Consider the following 20,331-nt stretch of genomic DNA (forward strand, 5'->3'; position numbering starts at 1 on the left):
ACATGCACGTGTTAGCCCAACCATCAAGGCACACTTTCTAACACATAAACATGAAAAAAAAATCAATAATATACGGCAATTCCTTACTACGTAGTAAATTTTTACAAATATTGAAAAAAAACAGAAATTGGCAACCGCAGTTAAATACCCAATATACCAATAACTACGTCGTATCTGACAAAAACAAAATCACGCATGGGTAGCCAGATCATCTAGACACACTTTCCAACACTAAAAAAGCAAAAGTTTTACGACACTATTTGGCAATATCTTACGGAAAAATGACTTGGCAAAAAAATGAAAAAAAAATGAAAAAGGGGCACTCGCGGTAAAATGCCCGACATTCTAATATACGGCATCTCAGATAAAAAAAAAAGACATGCACGTGTTAGCCCAACCATCAAGGCACACTTTCTAACACAAACATGAAAAAAATATGAATAATATACGGCAATTCCTTACTATGTAGTAATTTTTACAAATATTGAAAAAAAAAACAGAAATTGGTAACCGCAGTTAAATACCCAATATACCAATAACTACGTCGTATCTGACAAAAACAAAGTCCCGCATGGGTAGCCAGATCATCTAGACACACTTTCCAACACTAAACAAGCAAAAGTTTTACGACACTATTTGGCAATATCTTACGGAAAAATGACTTGGCAAAAAAATGAAAAAAAATTAAAAAGGGGCACTCGCGGTAAAATGGTCCTCGTGGTGATGAACGACATTTTAACTAAAAAAAGAATCATGCACATGGTAGCCAAACAATCCACCAAGACTTTCCACAACTGATAACCTATACAAGTTGCACCATTCTACGACAATTTCATAATACGTAATAACTTTGATAATTATGCAAATTACCTTAGAAGGGTAAACTCGGTCGCGCTCGACCCCGACGCATCTCAGAAATCGGGGAAGGAGTACAGCTACAGCAATGCACATCTGGACACTACTAGAGCGTGTAGGGGAGACACCTCCTGCAGGTCGATCACCCACAAATTCAGTCACAGGGGTGAGTCACGTGAGAAAAACCTGTTTTTTTTTACGCTCGGGGTCGCGAACGACCCACCGTACCTATCCAGGGTTAAAGGATGATAGTTTGGATTCATGTAGGAACAAACACAGTTCCATGACTTCATGAGAGGCAGTAGAAGCTAGTAATATGCAACTTACCAAAAACTTTCCACTACTCCGCTTGGGTAACAGCTGGGTTAAATCTTGGATTGGAAGAGGTTGATCACTTTTCCTCTTCAAAGCCCTCATGAAGACAACGTAGTACGATGTGCTGTATACTAGAGATCCTATTGTCTGACTGATCCCAAATGCAAGTACAGAATGCGTTGGCCACAAGAACACGAACAGAGTCAATAATACAGAGCGCAAAAGCTGCATAACACCTTCAATTACAACCTGAAATAGAAAGCTACATCATACTTTGTCTTATTTCAATAGATATAAAAGACCAATTCACAAACAAAACTTTGTAATTATTTCTATGACCCTCCCCTGAATGACACATTGCTTCTCTCTTGAAGCTGATTAAATGTTGACATCTACACTAAAACTAAAAAGTTTCCCGTTTTCTTTCTTTGTCATAATCATAAACTTCTTGTATACTCTTGAGATCTTGTGGTGATGTATGGTAATGCTAGCCCTTGGGAAGCCATTTCTTCATTGCCTTCCAGTTCTCTAGTCAGCTCAGTCCTAAATGGTCATAGGCATTCTACCTGCACTCCAGACTGTGAATTTGTATATTAGGGAGTTCTAGAGAAACTAATTTTCAAGCAAAAATATGAGATGAGGATGAAAGTGTGATTTGAATAACTGTTTTGAGAAATGTACTTCCCATCCGTTCCTCTTATGAAGGAATATAACAAATTAATGGCTGCCCAAGTAAGACTCCAGTTGTAAAAGAAAATAGTCTTAGGTTAAGGGAATCTCCAGAGAAGAACTAGGCAGTTGATATATTAATTGTGAGGGCGATGTTACAAATTCTGGGATAACTCTTTTAGAGGGCCTGATAGTTATTCTGTACCAGTCGGGTAAGGGTTCACTTGGTACACAGTTCTCTTAAGAGTATATTTGGTTGACTTTTCTTGAGCCTTGCTCACTCAAAATACTCTAAGTCCTCCAATTGCAAAACCCTCTCACTACTCCTTATCCTGTTATCTCTCTATGACCACTGATTCAGCTATCTGAATAATCAATTTTAATGCTCCCGTTTTGGTTGTTCATTGCTTCTATTGTGGTCTGTGTGTTTCCTTACCTCACCTAAGCCTATAGCACTCTCCTTTTGCAACTAGATGTTGATGATTAAAAAAGAAAAAAAAATAATAATAAATAAGTAATACTAATATATGACCAGACCAGGTTGACAGTCTCAATCCTAACATCTCTTCACTTGCAAAAGTAAGAGCTGATTGGCAACCTTTGTATGCTTTCATCAATAATGTGGCATATCAGAATTCTCAGGTGGAACGAGAATTGCATAAATTAAACAATTCTTTAAAAGCTTTGGCTAGAGATGAGAAACGGTTGCATCACATTTTGCACTAAAATTAGTGAATGTTGTGAAAGGACAAATACAAACCTGGAGTTAATTATATTCGGATTATCTTTCGGTGGAGCTGGAAGGTAGGCATTAGACTTTAATTGTGAGGTGGCAACCCTGCCCAACCGATTGAGCGGGTAGGCTGGGGGTTACCCAGCCGCCTCTATATATACTGTACTCTCACAGCTGTGAGAGATGTCACTATTGATTGCAGGCAGGACTTCTGGGAAACAGGTGATAGCAGACCAATTTATATAAATAACTCCAGGTTTGTATTAGTTAAGGAAAAATACAAATTATCTCCAAATTTGTTATATTTTCCCCACACTAACAAACCTTCCATTATTTATCCGGTTAACTCACTCTTAGGTGGGTGGAAGTCCTAATTCTGGCATGGACATAGACTTGGTTTTACCTAATGCAATATATGACAGTGGTCTAGGGAAAACTTTGACACCTTGCTAAAATATACAAAGCAAGTATAATAGCAGCCTGTGCAATGCAATGTAATAGAGTTTGTTGTCTTGAATGAACCTTCCTAGTTTATATAGGAAACTAGACTTATCCCATTGCTTACCTCGCACAAAGCAATGAGGACGTGGACAGTATATAAATTTATAACTTTTACTAGGCTACACAAGGGAAGTGTTAATTACCTGCAGAGATTGAAGACAGCTTGCAGAGGGACCCATGGTGCTGTACCCCAAGGGAGGGGATGATGAAGAAAGGAAAGCCAGATATTCTCTCATTCATCCCTGTCTTAACTTGGGTAATCGAGGCCCTCAACCAACTGCTACTTGTCCATCAAGGAACCTGAGGTATTCTTAAACCACTTGTTGAGCAGCCACCACAGGACCGATAGAAATCGTATAAAGTCTCCTGTGGGTCACGTCTTTTATATAACATGCTGTGAAGGTGGTCTGTCTTTTCCACACGCCTGCCTAAGTACTTGCAACACGGAGAAGTTGCATTTGAATGCCAAGGAAGTGCCGATTCCTCTCACATCATGGGCTCTTAGTCGGCAAGCTAGAGGAGGATCAGGAGCCAAGGCTCTTTCGATGACTTGGCGGATCCAGGAGGAAACCATGTTCTTAGTGATCCTCCCCTTTACTCTCCCTGAGCTAACAAACAGAGGTGTTATTCGGGGCAGTGTTGCTGCAGTGCGTTTAAGATAGAATCTCAAACTCCTCACTGGGCATAGTTACAACTGATCTGGGTTATTGGTTACAAAACAAAGACTTGCAAACTGAAAGGTCCCAAATCTATGGTCCAGTACCCCCGGATTTTGAGTCTTGGTAATAAACCTAGGGACGAAGCCAAGTGTCACTTCCCCCATCCCCTTGAATGGGCGATGTCATATGAGAGGCCATGAAGTTCACCGACTCTCTTTGCCGAGGCTAAAGCAAGCAGGAATGCCGTCTTCAAAGTAAGGTTTCAGTCAGTTGTACGGCATAATGGTTCATAAGGAGGTCCTTTCAAGGATCGCAATACCCGAACCATGTACCAAGGAGGCGGCCTAATCTCTGAGGGCAAGTGATCACTAAACTCCGTATTAGTAAAGAAACTTCCGATGAAGAGGAAATGTCAACTCCTTTTAGCTTAAAGGTGAGGATTAAGGCTGAGCGATAGCCTTTCACTGCCAAGACTGAAAGGAGCCTTTCCTCCCGAAGCTATACAAGGAAATCCACTATTACTGGAAGAGTGGCATTTAGTGGAGAGATATTCCTTCCATGACAAGAACCACAGAATTCTCTCCATTTTGCCTGGTAGACTGAGGCTGAGGACTTATGCAAGTAGCCGGACATTCGCTCCGCAACTTGTCGTGAAGAGCCGTTCTGAGAAAGGAGACGCTGGATAATCTCCAGGCATGAAGTTGAAGCCACTGCACTGACCTGTGGAAGACGTTCATGTGTGGTTGTTTGAGTAGTTCTGGTCGTGGAGGAAGCTCTCGTGGTATACCTACTAGAAGTTGCAAGAGGTCTAGAAACCACTCTGCGTGATGCCATAGCGGAGCTACAAGGGTCATCATTAGATCTTTGGATGCTCTGATCTTGTAGAGCAGTCTTCTCATCAGACAAAACGGGGAAAAGGCATACACGTCAATGTTGTCCCACCGTTGTTGAAATGCATCTTGCCATAGAGCCTGAGGGTCCGGGACTGGAGAACAGAAGCTTGGTGTTCACAGATATTCCAAATGGGTCTACAGTCGGGGTACCCCACAAAGTCAGGACTTTATTGGCTATACGATGATTTAAAGACCATTCGGAGCCTACTATCAGAATCGCACTGCTCAGATTTTCAGCAAGCACATTCCTCTTGCTGGGAATGAAGCGAGCTAATAGGAAGTCCGAGTGATCTTCTGACCATCTGAGGATCTTTACTGCAAGATGGCAGAGAGGCTGCGAAAAGGTACCGCCCTGTTTGTATAAGTAAGCCACTACTGTGGTGTTGTCACTCATCAGCACCACAGTGACCTGTCAGCAACTGTTAGAACTGATGAAGAGCTAGGCAAGCTGCTCTCCTCTCTAGAATATTTTTGCGCTGGTACCTTTCCGACTGACCAAAGGCCGGAGACCGTATGGTGCAGCATGTGAGCTCACCCACCCTTCTTTTGATGCATCTGTGAAGATGTATCAAATCTGGAGGGGGAACGAGAAGGCTCTGGCCTCGTCGAAGATTCTCGTCTGCCATCCACCAATTCAAATCAGCCACCTTATTCCGAGTTTTGGGAACTGGGTGTCTGGTGGGTTGGTGTGTTGATTCCACACGGACTTCAGCTGCCATTACAGGGATCTTATCCTGAAGTGGCTGTTTGGAACAAGATGGATGAGAGAGGTCAGATGGCCTAACACTCAACCAATGAGAGGCCGGAAGAACTTCTCTTCTGAGGAAGAGCTCGGCCACTTCCTTTAGTCTGTGTACTCTTTCGTCCGATGGAAGATTTTCTCTTGGACATTGTCTATAATAATTATACTGAGGTATTACAGCCTTTGAGAAGGTTGCAGTAATGACTTTGTGATTTATCAGTAACCCAAGATCCTGTCAAAACTCTAGAAGCATATGCCTGTGACGAAAAAGGGTCATCACCGAGTCTGCTAGGATCAGCCAGTCGTCCAGATATCTGAGAAGATGGATGCCGTTCCTGTAAGCCCAAGTTAATACCAAGGCCAACACTGTTGAATACCTGAGAAGCCGTTGCAAGACCGAAGCATAGAACTTCAACTGGCATATCTTTTCCCCGTGTATGAACCTTAGATACTTCTTTGAAGACGGATGGATTGGGATCTGGAAGTATGCGTCCTTCAGATCCAACGTGCACTAGAGTCCCTTGGACGAACCGCTTGAATGACCATATCTGTCGTCTCCATTCCGAACCGAGTCTGTTGCACAAACTTGTTTAGAGGAGAGAGATCGATGACTGGTCTCCTGACTCCAGTCACCCTTTTCACCAGAAAAATTTGACTGTAGAAGCCTGGGGATCCGTCCGCAACCTCTTGGAGCGCGCCCTTCTGCAGCATGGTCTAGACTTTGGCCCTGAGGGCCAGCTCCTTTGATAATCCCTTTGCATAGAAGCTTAGATGCACAATATCCAGAGTCAGGAGGAGGGAGAGAATGAATGAACGGGATGCGATACCCTAGAGCGAGCACTTTGACCGTCCAGAGTTCCACCCAGAGGAGCTGCCACCTCTGCCAGCGTCGCTGTAGGCATCCTCCCACAGGTGGTAGGTAATGAGGAATGCCATTCCTACTGGGAGTGACCACCTCAGCCACCTACCTTTCCTCCCTTCTTTCCTGTAAAGGACTTGGTCCCTTTCTGGCTTTTGGATGGAAAGGACCGCTTAGACACCTTTGAAGGTCCGGAGGACCTAGAAGTTGACGGCTGTGAAGAGGAAGGAGCTTGTTGAGTTTGAGAAGACTGAGAGGGTCTACCATAGGGCCTTGATGTCCTCGATGTCATAGCCCTATGGAGGAGAGAATCGTTCGATGATTTCCTCCATTGCTCAGCAGCCCTCTCTCTCTCTTTTGGAACAGAGAGAGAAGAATCCTCAAGGGTGGAGTTCCTCAACCCGGGAGACTTCCACCTTCAGCACCTGCTTATGGAACTTCTTAATAATTGTATCCCTTCTCTTGAGTATGGCATTCGCTCACAAGTTGACGACGTGGTGTGACAAGAACTCGAGTTCGGGTACTAGATAACAGGAAAGACTCCAGTGTCTTCCTGGCCAACTCCTTAGAAAGATTGTGGGAGTGGACCATGAAGCCTAAGGATCCTAGCCATAGATCCTATGGCCATGAAGCAGCCTGCATGGCATACTTCACTCCTCTGTCTATGTTCAGGAGCTCTACTGCCGAGAGGGAGGTCCTCAGAGGAGAGGGTTAGAGTCGGGACACCCTTCGTTAGACACACTACCGAAGGGTCGAGGGATATGGCAGAATGAAGTTCCCCTTCGATCTCGTAATACTTCCTTTGTAAAACAAAAGGAAGTGGAAGGAACCGAGAGGAGGAACCTGCCCTCAAGGAACTAGAAGTTCCAGCTATCTGGGTGATAGCTTTCCTTTTGGCAGCTGTCAAGCCCTTAGACCAAGGCAAAGTGGCACTGAATCTGTTAGGCTTCTGGGTCTCTGATATCTCATCGAGAACCATATCCTTCCCCTCCTGGATGGTGGGACCAGGAGTAGACAGCCTATTGATGGCCCTCAAACAAGCGAGAACCTGACTCGCATCTATCTGGTTCCGAGTGATAGTTCAGACTAGCTGCCTTTGGAAGACACTCATCATCTGAATCCAAGGGCTCATCACCTGCAGGCTCATATCCAGAGCCTGGGGTAGGTCAGGGTCGTCAACTGTATCACTAGAGGGACCAGCCACAGGGGACCTTCTTGTGTCTCAACCATACGAGCTTCTCTTGCCGCAGTGTTCTTGGGTTTCGTATTGGAGTCCTAAAATTCCGTACGCAGAGGACATTCCCCTGCGGTCTTAGGCGGGGGAAATTGCGAGATTCAAGGTCTTCGACGAAGCTTTGGCGATAGGGGCTAACGGCTCCTCTTCTGGAGGAGGTAAGGAAACCGGACGTTGGTCAAGAGACATTACCTCAATTTCTTGAGGATTGAAGTGAAGGATGGCAATTTCCCTTGGTGAGCCTAAGTCCCTACTCGTCCTAGGGTGGATGATATCAGCATGAGGTGGATTTAGGGCTCTCATCTGCCGTTTCTGTCTCTTGGTTATGAACTACCTTGCTTTCACCGATGTAAAGGGTAGGTTGGCCATATAAGTCAGTTTGAGGACCTTCAGTACGCGATCAGGGTGGAAGTGATCAGCGCACTTTGTCTTCCATTGCTTCACTTCTAGGATCCCGACTCCCAACGGACAAACTCGTCAAGGGTTCCAAGAGAATCCTCGGGGTTGCCTTGACTGGGACAGTTGGAGGCTGTGGCGGTGGAGGGGCCACATTCAGACACTTCACCAGGGTGGTGATGAAAGTATTCACCCATGGTGGAAGTTCTGATCCTCAAGGTAAGCCCTGGACTTCCTAGTTATAGGAGTCAAGTGACCCTTGTGGGGAACTCTAGAAGGAGCTCCAGTCAACGGAGGTGGTAACCTCTGAGGCAGGGGAACATATTCCTTCAGACGAGAAGGAAGGTCTAGACTAATAGGAACATTGGCGAACCTATTAGGCGGTTCCTTGAAACTCTCTCGAAAGGGAGTTAGTCTTCCACTGGAGGTGAAAGAAGGAGAAGGTCAAGGCGAATGTGCTGATACCACACTTGATCGCGATTCCGACACATCTGCTCGTGAATTGCTCGTGGAAATCATCAATTTGCTCGCGAAATCATGAGATTCGCGCGCAAAATCGCGAGTTTCACGCGTCAACCGACACAATTCACGAACGGAAGTGCTCGCAACAGGAGAACAGAGCCATACGGGAAGAGGAGAGTCTAACGCCTTCCTGCTGCCTCAGAAAAGCACCTACGTCCAACGAAGATGGCAGAGAAGGGTTTCGAGTAGGAACTTCTTTTACTGTTGGAGAACGTGTCGCAGTGGGACGAGTTTTTAAGTGTTACATAGGTGAGTACTTTGCTAATACTCCCGAGGCGGTGAAAGGCACTGGAGGTTTAGCTGGACATACCTGTATGTCTGAGGAGTGGTCATTCTTATGATCAGGATCAGTCCAAAGTCATTTGGAAGAAGGTCGGGTTGAGGGGCTAGGCACTGGTGGACTGTGCGAGCACCTACCTCTACCTCTATACGAGATTCGTCTAGACCTTTATCGCAAATGCGTGGTTCGTGATTGCCAACGAGATGTTCGTGAAGGGGAGCATCTAGCTCTTGTTTGAGAATGGCCGTCAACGAGATGTTCGTGAAGGGGAACATCTAGCTCTCATTTGAGAATGGCGTGAATGTCGCAAATAATTAGCTCGCAAATGTGAGCGTCGGCCTCGCGAACAAGAACGTCGTTCTTGTGAACTTTAACCTTTAAGCGTGAACGCCGCCCTTGTAAACAGGAGCATCGTCCTTGCGAGCGCAAGCACCATATTTGTGATCTAGATTGTAAAGATTTAGAACGCGAGCGTCTGGACCTAGGTCTAGATTGTGCTTATGATCATGCAGAGTGCGATCGCAAGACTTCTCCTCGTGAAGAGGAACGCCTCCGAGGAGAGCGTTGAGACCCGAGGTCTCATGAGCGCGAAGCTCTAGAGCGTGAACGCCTTCCAGAGGAAGTGTGTTCGGATCGTGATGACCTACGATCCATTAGATCTTCCGATCGTCGCGAACGGCGATCAGGGAAAGTATGTCCAAAATAGCGAAGCGATGACTATGCTTGTCCCTTAGTGCTGGTGGTGGTAGAAGCGCTGGTCCCCGGAAGATCTACACCTGCAACCTGCAGGTTCTTGTGGGGAGAAACAGAGGGTTGAGGGTCGAGGGTTACAGGACGATGAGGTCAGTAGAAGGCCATTGGAGAGGCGAACGCGAGCAATCACCTCGTCCGTGCGAGGAAGGGCCAAGAGAGGGTGAAAGATGGACCTGTCACGGTTCCAGAACACGAGATGTCGACGACTCAGAGAAAGGGTTCTTAATAGCACCACGCTGAAGAAGGTGCAGCAGCTCCTCCTTCGAAGGTGGTCCCAAAATCCCCAAGGTCGGCCACACCTGCAAAAGATCTGAAAGGGAGAATGGTTCCCCGGGGGCTGGAGATGAAGTTGCTCCTCTAGGGGAAGCAATAAACACCCCACTACCCCGGGGCTGCCAAGCAGTTAGTCGGTCTGCGCACCTACTCGATCGTCCCTCGGAAGAGCACGAGCGAGAAGGAGCTTTAGAAAGAGATTTGGGGGTGTGAGAAGAAGAGAGCGCTTTCCTCGACCCTGAAGGAGAGAGATCACAGTTCACTGCTGCCTTCCTGCGCCCCCAAATTTCTCCCATTGGGAGGCAGGCCATTCCCTACAACTCTGCGCAGGGCGAAACCTGCTCTCATCTATGCCCTCTGCACAAAGGACACAGAGTGCGGGACGGTCTCCATCGAGACATGAAATGTACCGCACGTGGTACCCTCGCACTCTGGACAGGTTCGCATGAAGGCATTCGTAGAGAGAACACACATACACCTGAAAAAGAGAAAGTAAAATAAAAAAGTCCAATGACAGACGGGGAGAGAGAGAGGACATGTCCGATCTCAACCGAGCCAAAAGAAAAAGTGACGTCTCAATGCTGTGAGTATATATAGAGGCGGCTGGGTAACCCCCAATCACCCACAGCCTACCCGCTCAAGCGGTTAAGCAGGGTTGCCATCTTGCAATTAAAGTCTAATGGCTATCTTCCAGCTCTGCCGAAAGATAATCCGAATAAAAGGAAGGTTTGTTAGGATGGGAACAATTATGGGACATGAACTTGAACCCTAACAAAACTTAAAAGTATGATTGTATGTATGTTAAGGACAATGGCTCCTAAACATCCAGATCTCTACACTGATGTTTCTTTAACTACAGTATATAAAATTCCTTTTAAAATTTTAAGTGTGATTCCTGATTGCAAATTCACTTTTGAGAAATGTTTGATCTGTTTGCCTTCAATTGGACAGAAATGAGCTTATTCAAACATTCTTACAAGATTTTCAGAGATCAATTATTCTGAAGAACTGTTTCAATTCTTTCATTCTACCTTGTTTTCAGTATTTTTCTTTTCTTATTCTTAATCTGAATATCAATCTCTGAGTGTCGTTCAGTTAGATCTTTATGCAAGTTGCATAATATTTCTCGTAACTCTGACCATCCTTTGCATTCAGATCTTCTCTGGCTTGGTATGCAGTTGTTTCTAACAATCTTGCCTTCTCCATCATAAGGCTCAATGGTATACAGTATAGTACAGCATTCTAGAAGTTTTATTCCAGCTGTGATCATATTGTGGAATGATCTTCCTAATTTGGCAGTTGAAACGGTGGAATTTCATTAGTACAAACTTGCAGTAAATTTAACAGATTGACAAGAGTCTCTTTATGGTTTATATATGACAAATCCATCTTAACATTGTTAGTGTTCAAGTCTTGAATTTTTTATTCATTACTTCTAATAAGGGATTTTGACGAAGGAAAAATCTATTTCTGGGAGAGGAACCTGTGTCGCCCAGTGAAATGCTACTTATAGCACCATTTCTAATGCATAAATATTGCTAAATATACCAGAGAAAAAAAGGATGCATGGAATGCCAGGAATAAACCCAGCTCGCTCACTCTAATGAGTGTCAGTATAGTAACTGGGGCGTGATAGAACCACAACCATAGGTCCCTCACCAATTAGACCTCTCCTTCTTCAACATCCTCCGGCACTACGAGGTGCCGATCTACACCCGACTGCTGCCTTCTACGACGACTATCCTCCCCTCACCCCTACCCCTCCCCACCCTCTCTCCCTTATTCCTCCTAGCACCCCAAGCTTGGACCAGCCCAGGGTGAGGGAAAAAGAGAGGGGTGGGTTCAGTGGGCAAACACAGCTTCCTCGCCCAGAAATAGATTTTTCCCTCGTCAAAATCCCTTTTCTGGGCTCGACCTGTGTCGCTCCGTGAAATCATAACAGAGAAATAGTCCCAAGCTTGGGAATACACATAAAAAAAAGGGAACTGAAATAAAAACATAATATGGAATTAAGAGTGTTTAATAACAAAACGTAAACTAGCAATACGCAAAGTACAGAATACAAAAAACATCCCAAAATAAACAGCCAGATATACTAGGGAAACTCTCAAGAACCAAAACTCAATTATAACAAAGACAAATACATAATACACATCATAATCAGAGGGTAGGGTGCAAACCAAATGAATAACAAAGGGACGGTAGGGAGAGTAGGCAAGGCAGGTTACGTCTTGCTCCTTATAAGGAGACAAGGCATAAAAAGAAAAAAGGGGGGGGGGTAAAAAGATAGAACCTAATTATAAAGGTTCTTCTATATCCGGAGGAACTACATTCCCTGCTGCCACTGTTTCAAATTTAAGGGCCTTCAAAGATTTCAAATAGTGGTGTTTAAAGACAGTGGGTGACTTCCAACCGGTGTATCGTTTCAAGTCTTCAACGTTCATGTGATGGAAATAATTAACCGAGGTCGCCACTGCCCGGACATCATGGGCATGTGGGATTGAATGAGGATTGGTTTGCTTAATAAAGTAAAGAATCTGCTGCCTAATCCCCTTCAGGGAAATAGTTCCTCCATGTTCTCGAACAAACAAAGGGACTGAAAACGTATTAGAAGTTCTATTCAAGTAAGCTTTCAAAGTGTTAACAGGGCACAGAGAGATCCTGAGAGAGTGGAACAATCTTCCACGGAGTCCATCTAGACTGAGGATCCTCATTTTTTGCTAAGAAAAGTTTCTCTGGGGAGAGCACGACCTCGCCAGACGAAAGAAAATCAATGTGACCCAGCTCTCTAGATAATGCCAAGAGTTCAGATATTCTGGCTCCTGAAGCTAAACTTACCAAAAATAACGTTTTCCTACGAATCGTTATGTAGGAGCATGATTCATTATCAGTGTCAGAAGCCAAGTTAAGAACATCCTTGAGAAACCAAGAAACTGTGTGTGGACGGGTAGCTGGTTTTAGTCTAGCACAAGCCTTGAGAATAGTTGAGAAATATGGATCCGTAAGATCAATATTGAACCCGAATTGAAATATTTTCTTCAAGGTGGACTTAATCGTGGTAATAGCACTTGCAGCTAGCCCCCCATCAAACAAAGTTCTGAAAAAGGTAACTGCCAGATTGGTAGTCATTGTCTGAACATCCGAGTCCTTCAGAAACTTTGCTAACTTCTTAACAGCCGAACCATATTGCCGAAGGGTGGAATCCCTCTTATCAGATTCCAAGAACAATGGGTTAAGGGGATCGATAGCAGCATCCTTCTGAGCCACAAATTTCATGAAGTCTACGAAGTTAGGGCACTCAGAATTCTTGAGGAAGCTGACACATTGCGAGTTTGTACTGTTTGCGTCAACATTGGGTTGGGAATCCGGCGAGGACGGAGACCTAGCTCCGCCAAGAGGGGAAACCAATTGCTTTTTGGCCAGTTGGGAGCCACGAGAGCAATCTGTCCTTGGAAAGTCCTGAGCCTCTCCAGAACTTTCATCAGCATGTTTATAGGAGGAAACGGGTAGATCCTCTGCCAGGTGTTCCAGTCGAGAGACATGGCGTCCGTGGCATAGGCCCAAGGGTGCAGGATGGGGGCTCCGTAACATTGGAGTTTGTGGTTCGAGTCCGTGGCCAAGAGGTCCACTTGAAGATTTGGAACCTGCTGGCAAATCCAACAGAATGATGCTTGGTCCAGGGACCATTCCGACTCCAGGGGAGTCGTCCGGGAAAGTGCATCGGCCACTACATTATTGACGTCCCCCAGTTGAACTGCTGACAAATGCCAATGGTTCCTTGTTGCCAAGGAAAAGATGGCAATCATCACCTGATCGATGTGACCAGACTTGGAACCTCCACTGCATCTTGATGCAGCGAACTATCACCGCGCTGTCCAGAACCAACCTTATACTGTATATTGATTCTTTGACGGGGAGTGTCGCTTCAGTCAAGAATACCGCCATGGCCTCTAAAATATTGATGTGCATCTGACGAAAAGTCGTCGACCACAAACCCTGGACCTTCTTGAATGGAGAATAACCCCCCCCCCCCCCAACCGCTTATGGAGGCATCCATATGGACTACCACCGCCGGCGGAGGGAAATGAAGAAGTACCGACTTCGCCAAGTTCCTGACCTTCGTCCATGGGAGAAGTCTTTTTCTTAGGATAGATGGAATCCTTGAAACCTTGTCTCGAAATTTGTCGTTTGCCCTGGATCGCCAAACTCTATTGATGTCCTTCAACTTGGCTTTCAGTAGGACTTCTGTGACGGAAGCAAACTGGAGTGAACCCAAGACCCTCTCTTGGTTTCTCAGAGATGTAAATTTGGCCATGAGAAATTTTCTCGTGCCCTTTGCGATCTCTTTCCTTTTCCGCGAGGGAGTCGACAGTTTGTGGGTGGTCAGATCCCATTGAAGACCTAACCACTGGAAGCACGATGCCGGAATCAGGCGGGACTTTTTGAAATTCAGGAACCCTAAATGTTCCAGAAACATTGCAATATATAAGGGTTTGTGACTGAGAAAACTTTAGTGGTTTGTGTGTGTATGAAATATATTTTATTTTTTTCTTTTGTATCCCTCAAGCCCCCCTTTTTCCAAAAACGTCTTAATGTGTTATTGTTCCTTTCCAGGTATTGACAGCAGCCCCTACACTCAGTAGGGAGTGTAAGGGAGAGCAAATTTAGAATATTTCCTGTTATCAGTCTGTACTAGTCTGTGATGCTGTTCTATATCCATACCTTGTAACTAGAAGTAAGCTACTGTGTTGCTATATGAGAGTGTGTCATGAACATTAAATAGTTAACAGTAGCTATGGAAATGGCATATCTGGTCAGAGGCCCAAGAAGTGAATTCCGATGTTAGGAAGAGGGTGACTTTTGAGTTTAGTATGAATTCAGACTTATTCAAAACCCCTTCCAAGATTGAGAGATTTCAAATGTGCTGTTGACAAACTTTTCGAGACATTGTAAAGGTGGGCCCGCACAGACCTGTACGACATAGTATGCGGCTGTACTTTTCAGAAATTAGGACTGTTTAAGTGACTTTGCATCCCAATGGTGGACGGGAGATTGATGAGAACAGTATTGATTTAGGGAAAATTGTGGTACAGTATTTTTCACCGTTATATATTCTTTATAGATGGCATACTGGTACTTGCCCAAATAGATACACTGTTAGGTGTGCCTTAGTTTAGACTTGGCCTGTATAGGAACACTTATGAGTGTCCCACCTGGGGGAAGAAAATTTCCTGTTTATCACTGTTACCCTGTTGCTGAAGTTTGACGTTAAGGAATGCTAATTTTGTCTTTAATTTTCTATTTGGATTGATGGGTCCATGCTAACATAACCCTAACAGTTTTGTACAAATAAATTTTATTTTCTTGTTTTATGAACACTGCATATCATTCCTGTTCCTACACCAATGTGCCCCCCTTCCCCAACCACTGTTTTTTAAGATCTCTTAAGTACCGTAACTTATCATAATTCTTTCCTCCCACACTGTGTCCCGTAATTAATTAAACAATATTTCCTTTCACCTAATGTTCTTATACTTGTACTTATGATCAGCAAGCAAAAGGGAGGAGAAGCAAACGGTTAAGTCAGGTTCTAGCTGGGTCCCCTTGCCCAGTATAAATCAAGGGGTGGTGCCCAGTACTCAGGTCTGTTGAACTGTTACTCAGGTTTTTGGGTATTCCACTGTTGTATATTTTTTGTGTAGTGAACGTCGGGTTGTGGTCGGCATTCGGACACTAGGCAGTTCGGGTGCTACCTCTAGCCACAGTCCGCAAACCACTACATAATTTTTGGTGCCCAGACCCGGGAAACACCAACCTTTAGTGATGGCATCGTCATCCAGTAAGCGCCGAAAGGCTAAGAAGAGCCTGAGCCGAGATGTGACGAGTCTTATCCAGATTGTCAGTGACCTAGCAACTCAGGTCAAGTCCCTGACACTTGAAGTAGCGGCCCTGAAGAGTGTGGAGCCGTCACCAACGTGCCACGTTGCCACTGGGGTCACGACTACAGTGACCACCAGTGCTCCTGCTACATCCCCAGCTTGGCCAAATTACAATGGTCTGGCAATTCCAGTGACTGGAGCAGAGCCACTGATTGGAGGACTCCAGCCCCCTCCAGGGTTCACATCGTTAATCCCCCCTGTACCAGGCTTCTGGGAGTCTCCTGTCCCAAGTGGACTGCTTGCTTCCTCGCCTGTTCTGGCAACTAACTCTGTTAGTCCACCAGAGCCTGCAGCCAGTAGACTAGGGGAGCAGTTCCTGGACAATCTAGTTGAAGCCAGTAGGCCAGAAAAGGCTCCAGCAGCTACCTCTAAGGCAGTTCTTGCCCAGACAGGAGCTATCCCAAAGTGGAGACGCCAGGCCAAGGAAAGAGCTAGACCAGCCATACCTGAAATGACATCTTCATCACAGGAGTCTACCAGTGAAGATTCTGGTAGTGACACTTCTAGCTCCTGTCTCAGTGTCATCTCAGAAGACACTGTCTCCACCGACCATGTCCAGTCCCTCCAGACAGAACGCAGTCTGTCTGATCTTATCAAGGTTCTTGACTCCAGGAGGAACCCCAAGCCTGGAATCTTCCAGCTGGAAACTGGCCAGAGTTTTGCCCGATTCCTGAGGGATTTCGAGGCCTACTGTGTCAGTAAGTATATCGCAGGAAGCTCTGGTCGATGGACTGTTGATCTCGGGAAATTTCTGAAGGGAGAAATTCATGAGGCGTTCTCAGCCATGGGGGGTCCCGAGGTCTCATACCCCGACATGAAGGAACGCCTCCTCGACTGGTGCCGAGAAGCCCGAGAGAGGCGTGATGCGGGCAGGAAGGCCCGGTTCAGCAGTGCTACCTGTGGCGAGGGCGAACTGCTGAAAATCTACGCCGTCCGGTTAGCCTCCCTGTACAAGTCTGCCTATCCTCGCCGTAGTTTGGACCGGAGGGAGCTTAGGCGGAAGCTCCTCAGAACTGTTCCGAGCAGAGCTGCGAGTTGGCTGGAACAGTCTCTGGCCACCATTAATGTCTCCGCTGGCCGTCAGGCCACTTGGCAGGATGTTCTACACCTGTTGAGTGTTCTCGACGAGGCATCCCGTCAGCGAAGCCAGAAGGCAGAGGATTTGGCCATATGCCGACAGGGTTGCCATGGCTGCCCCCAGCCGTTCACCTGGACCTGACAGAGCGTATTTACTCACTCCTCCTCGACCGGTCCCCAAACCTGCACCTGTGGAAGTGCGCCTGCCACCATCGCGCACCCCGGATAGATCTCCCCAATTCCAGAGGAGGTACTGTGCCTGGTGCCGAAAACCAGGGCACTTGGTGGACGAGTGTCGCAGACGCCTCAACCTCTGCCTACGTTGTGGCTCGTCCAACCATCATGTGGCACAGTGTGGACGACAGGTGCCGGTTATGAGCAGATCACCTGTCCAGAACAAAGCTAATGCCCACAGCCCTGGGAGGGAGACTACCTCTGTCCAGACTCCTTCAAGGTGGAGAGCAGTACCGGTGAATGCTACTCCGACCCCGTCATCCTATTCTGGATCAACCAGTAGCCGGGAGACCCGAAGTGGGAGAGAGTCCAGTGCTCCTTCTCGGACTGTGGGGAAGAAGAAGAAGAAGAGCAAGAAGGCAAAGCCCAGGAAGTCAAGAACTGAGGAGTATCATAGGGCTTTAAACACCAAGATGGGGCTACATCGAAGGAGGGTGCGAGTGCTAGGGTGCATGCTCCTAGTATTCCGGCGGCAGCCTCGGAAATCTTGATTTCCAAGGTTACCCCTCAAGCTGAAAAAGTCATTGCACCTCCAATGGCTCTTTCAGGATTGGCCTGTGATAACCTGTCCTCGACACAGTCCAGAGCTTCTCCAACTGACTCCTCCAGGGAGAAAGCAGAAACTGAGGCTGTATTGAAAACCCTTCGTAGGGTTAACCTGGCGCAGTTGGCTCCTGTACCACTCATGGTTGTCCCAGTGACCATGTCTGAGTTTCCATCAGGAGCGTTGGATGCTCTCATTGACTCCGGAGCTGAGGTCAACCTCCTGTCATCGAGAGTAGTACAGGATTACCAGCTGCAGATGGTACCCAACACCACTGGACTGAAGGGTTTAGGGCAAACAGGACCTAAGACCCTAGGTACTGTACGGTTGACCCCTATACTGCATGGAATGACATTCGCCCCGGGTGTGTTCCATGTAGTGCCTTCAGGAACTATGGCTGAGCACGTAGTGCTTGGTTACCAGTTCTTGAGAGCAAATGGGGTGATAGTTGACGGAGCCCGAAATCGGCTGAGCGTTGGCAGTACTCCCCAAGAGCCTCTTTGGGAGTATTATGTCCCGATACGTGGAGCCTGTTGTCAGCAAGTGCTTTATGCACTTGATGTCCACGCAACCAATTCAATGAAGATTGCCAGTATTGAGCCAGTACTTGTTCCAGTTAGTGTTAACTTTCCTAAGGGACTTGACACGTCTTTTAGGTGCCCTGCTTGTCCGACCAACTGTTGGCCGGAAATGTATTATGATGGCGACATCATAACCCCCGGTCTGTCAAGGAAAGTTACAGCAATTCCTGGCATCCTCGAACTGAAAGATGGAAAAGCCTCAGTTTTAATCAAGGGTTCATCTGAAGAAACTGCCAAGATCAAGAAGGGCGATCTCTTGGGGAAAGTGTTCACCATGATAATGGTGGATGCTCCTCTATCCTGCCTGATAGCGCAGGAGTGTGACCTGACTCCTGAACCGAGCGTATTGGAAGAGATAGACAATCTGTCTATCTCCGACGAACTGGACTCTTCTCAGAAGGACCAGTTTTGTCAAATGCTTCGACGTCATCTTCCAGTCATCAGTACTGGTGATGATGATGTGGGAGAGTGCTCAAGCACACCAATACGCATCCACCTGTATGACGAGACGCCCATTTATCAGAGAGTTCGACGGTTTGCCAAACCCGTCGCTGACGCCATCGAGGAACAGTGCAAGGAGTTGCATGAACTGGGTATTATTGAACCCAGCATCTCTCCTTGGTCTTCACCCATTGTTCCAGTCCGAAAAAAGGACAATATTATACGGTTGTGTGTGGACTACCGTAGACTGAATAAGGTGACTGTCTCTGATAAGTTCCCGATGCCTAACATGGCCGACTCTGTATTTGGACTTCAAGGAGTCAAATACTTTACAACCCTTGACCTGGTTCGTGGATACTACCAGTTACCGTTGGCAGAGAACAGTAAGGAATACACGGCTTTCTCTACTGCCTTTGGACACTGGCAGGTCAGACGCTTATCGTTTGGACTGAAAAATGCACCTGCAGTGTTCCAGAGAGAAATGCAGAGTACTGTATACTCCAAGAGTTCCCGAAAGCCAAGGTGGTTGTCTACATTGACGACATATTGATACTTGGGTCTTCTTTCGAGGAACACCTGAAACTGGTAGAACGAGTTTTGGCTACTCTCCAGAAGCACGGACTCAAGATAAAACTCGGGAAGTGTTCTTGGGTTCAAGCCGAGGTCCAGTATCTTGGTCATCTGGTTGGACGTTCTGGTATGCGTAAGCTACCAGAATACATCCAGAAAGTGGAAGACTTCCCTAAACCGACCACTGTGCGTGAGCTACGGGGATTCCTGGGACTGGTCAACTTCCAAAGGAAGTTTATCCCCATGTGCTCACAGATAGCCAAACCATTATCTGCGAAGACTGGAGGACGAAAATCTCAAGGAACTAGGAAACTGAAGTGGACTGCAGAAATGGACAGTGCCTTTGTGTGCTTGAAGGAACTGATCAAAGAGGACATTACGTTGTCATACCCTGACTACTCCGCTGATGCTAAACCCTTGGAGTTGTTTGTTGAAGCTTCGGGTGAAGGTGCTGGTGCTTGTCTGTGCCAGGAGTCCTTGGAGCATCCAGGGGAGCGTCGGGTGATAGCGTACGACTCCATGACTTTCCTTGACTGCGAGACCCGTTACTCTACCATTGAGCGTGAGTTGGCTGCTCTGCGATGGGGAGTGAAAACCTTCAGGGCCTTCCTTTATGGTCAGTTCTTCGTGATCCATTCTGATCACCGTCCCCTGATGTACCTTCATGACATGAAGATGGTGGACAGTCGTCTAGCACGGACACTGGAGGACCTGTCCGAATTTAACTTTATTGTTAATTACTGTCCAGGAGATCAGAATGCCGCTGCTGACTGGTTATCCCGCTGGCCCGCATTGACTGACTATCTGTTAGCTACTGAACCCAGCACTCCGAAGTTGCCTACTGGACTGGCCTTGTATAAGGAGGTTCGTGGTGGTCCAGATTCTCTCATCGAATCCTTGGAGCTAGTCATGAACTGCTGGACAGAAGGGTCAGGTGTCGCACCCGACTCTCCGCTGAAGGGAGCCAAGCTCCGGGATTCCTTAGTTCAGCATTTTCTGAAAGACGCCGGTCGACTAGGCTTCAAACTGGACAAGACCAGCAGGAACAGGATCAAGGCAATGAGATTTCCAGGTACAGTCCCAGCTCTGGAGTTGCTATTGGCAGCATCAAAGTTATTGAACCTAGAAATCTGGGTCCATTGGGGTCCCACTTGTCCCGTAGTCTATCGTGATCCATCCGTGACTGAGCCTCAGTGTGTGCATCTTCAGTGTCTGTCTGGAGTGCATTTTAATCCTCTGATTGAGCTCCGCAATTACGTCC

The 20,331-nt window shown here is 46.5% G+C and overlaps 1 protein-coding gene across 8 annotated transcripts in view; it reads right to left on the reverse strand.

Annotated features, from left to right (window-relative positions):
- The window catches only part of LOC137616370 (man(5)GlcNAc(2)-PP-dolichol translocation protein RFT1), a 159,259-nt gene that overhangs the window by 61,612 nt on the left and 77,316 nt on the right, over window positions 1–20,331 (reverse strand). For all 8 annotated transcript variants that reach the window (XM_068346052.1, XM_068346050.1, XM_068346049.1 and 5 more), the window contains one exon: window positions 1,183–1,419. In XM_068346052.1, coding sequence (XP_068202153.1) covers window positions 1,183–1,419 — 237 coding nt within the window. The remainder of the gene's footprint in view (window positions 1–1,182; window positions 1,420–20,331) is intronic.

This window comes from Palaemon carinicauda, chromosome 22, assembly GCF_036898095.1.
Source record: "Palaemon carinicauda isolate YSFRI2023 chromosome 22, ASM3689809v2, whole genome shotgun sequence".
Classification (NCBI taxonomy): domain Eukaryota; kingdom Metazoa; phylum Arthropoda; class Malacostraca; order Decapoda; family Palaemonidae; genus Palaemon; species Palaemon carinicauda.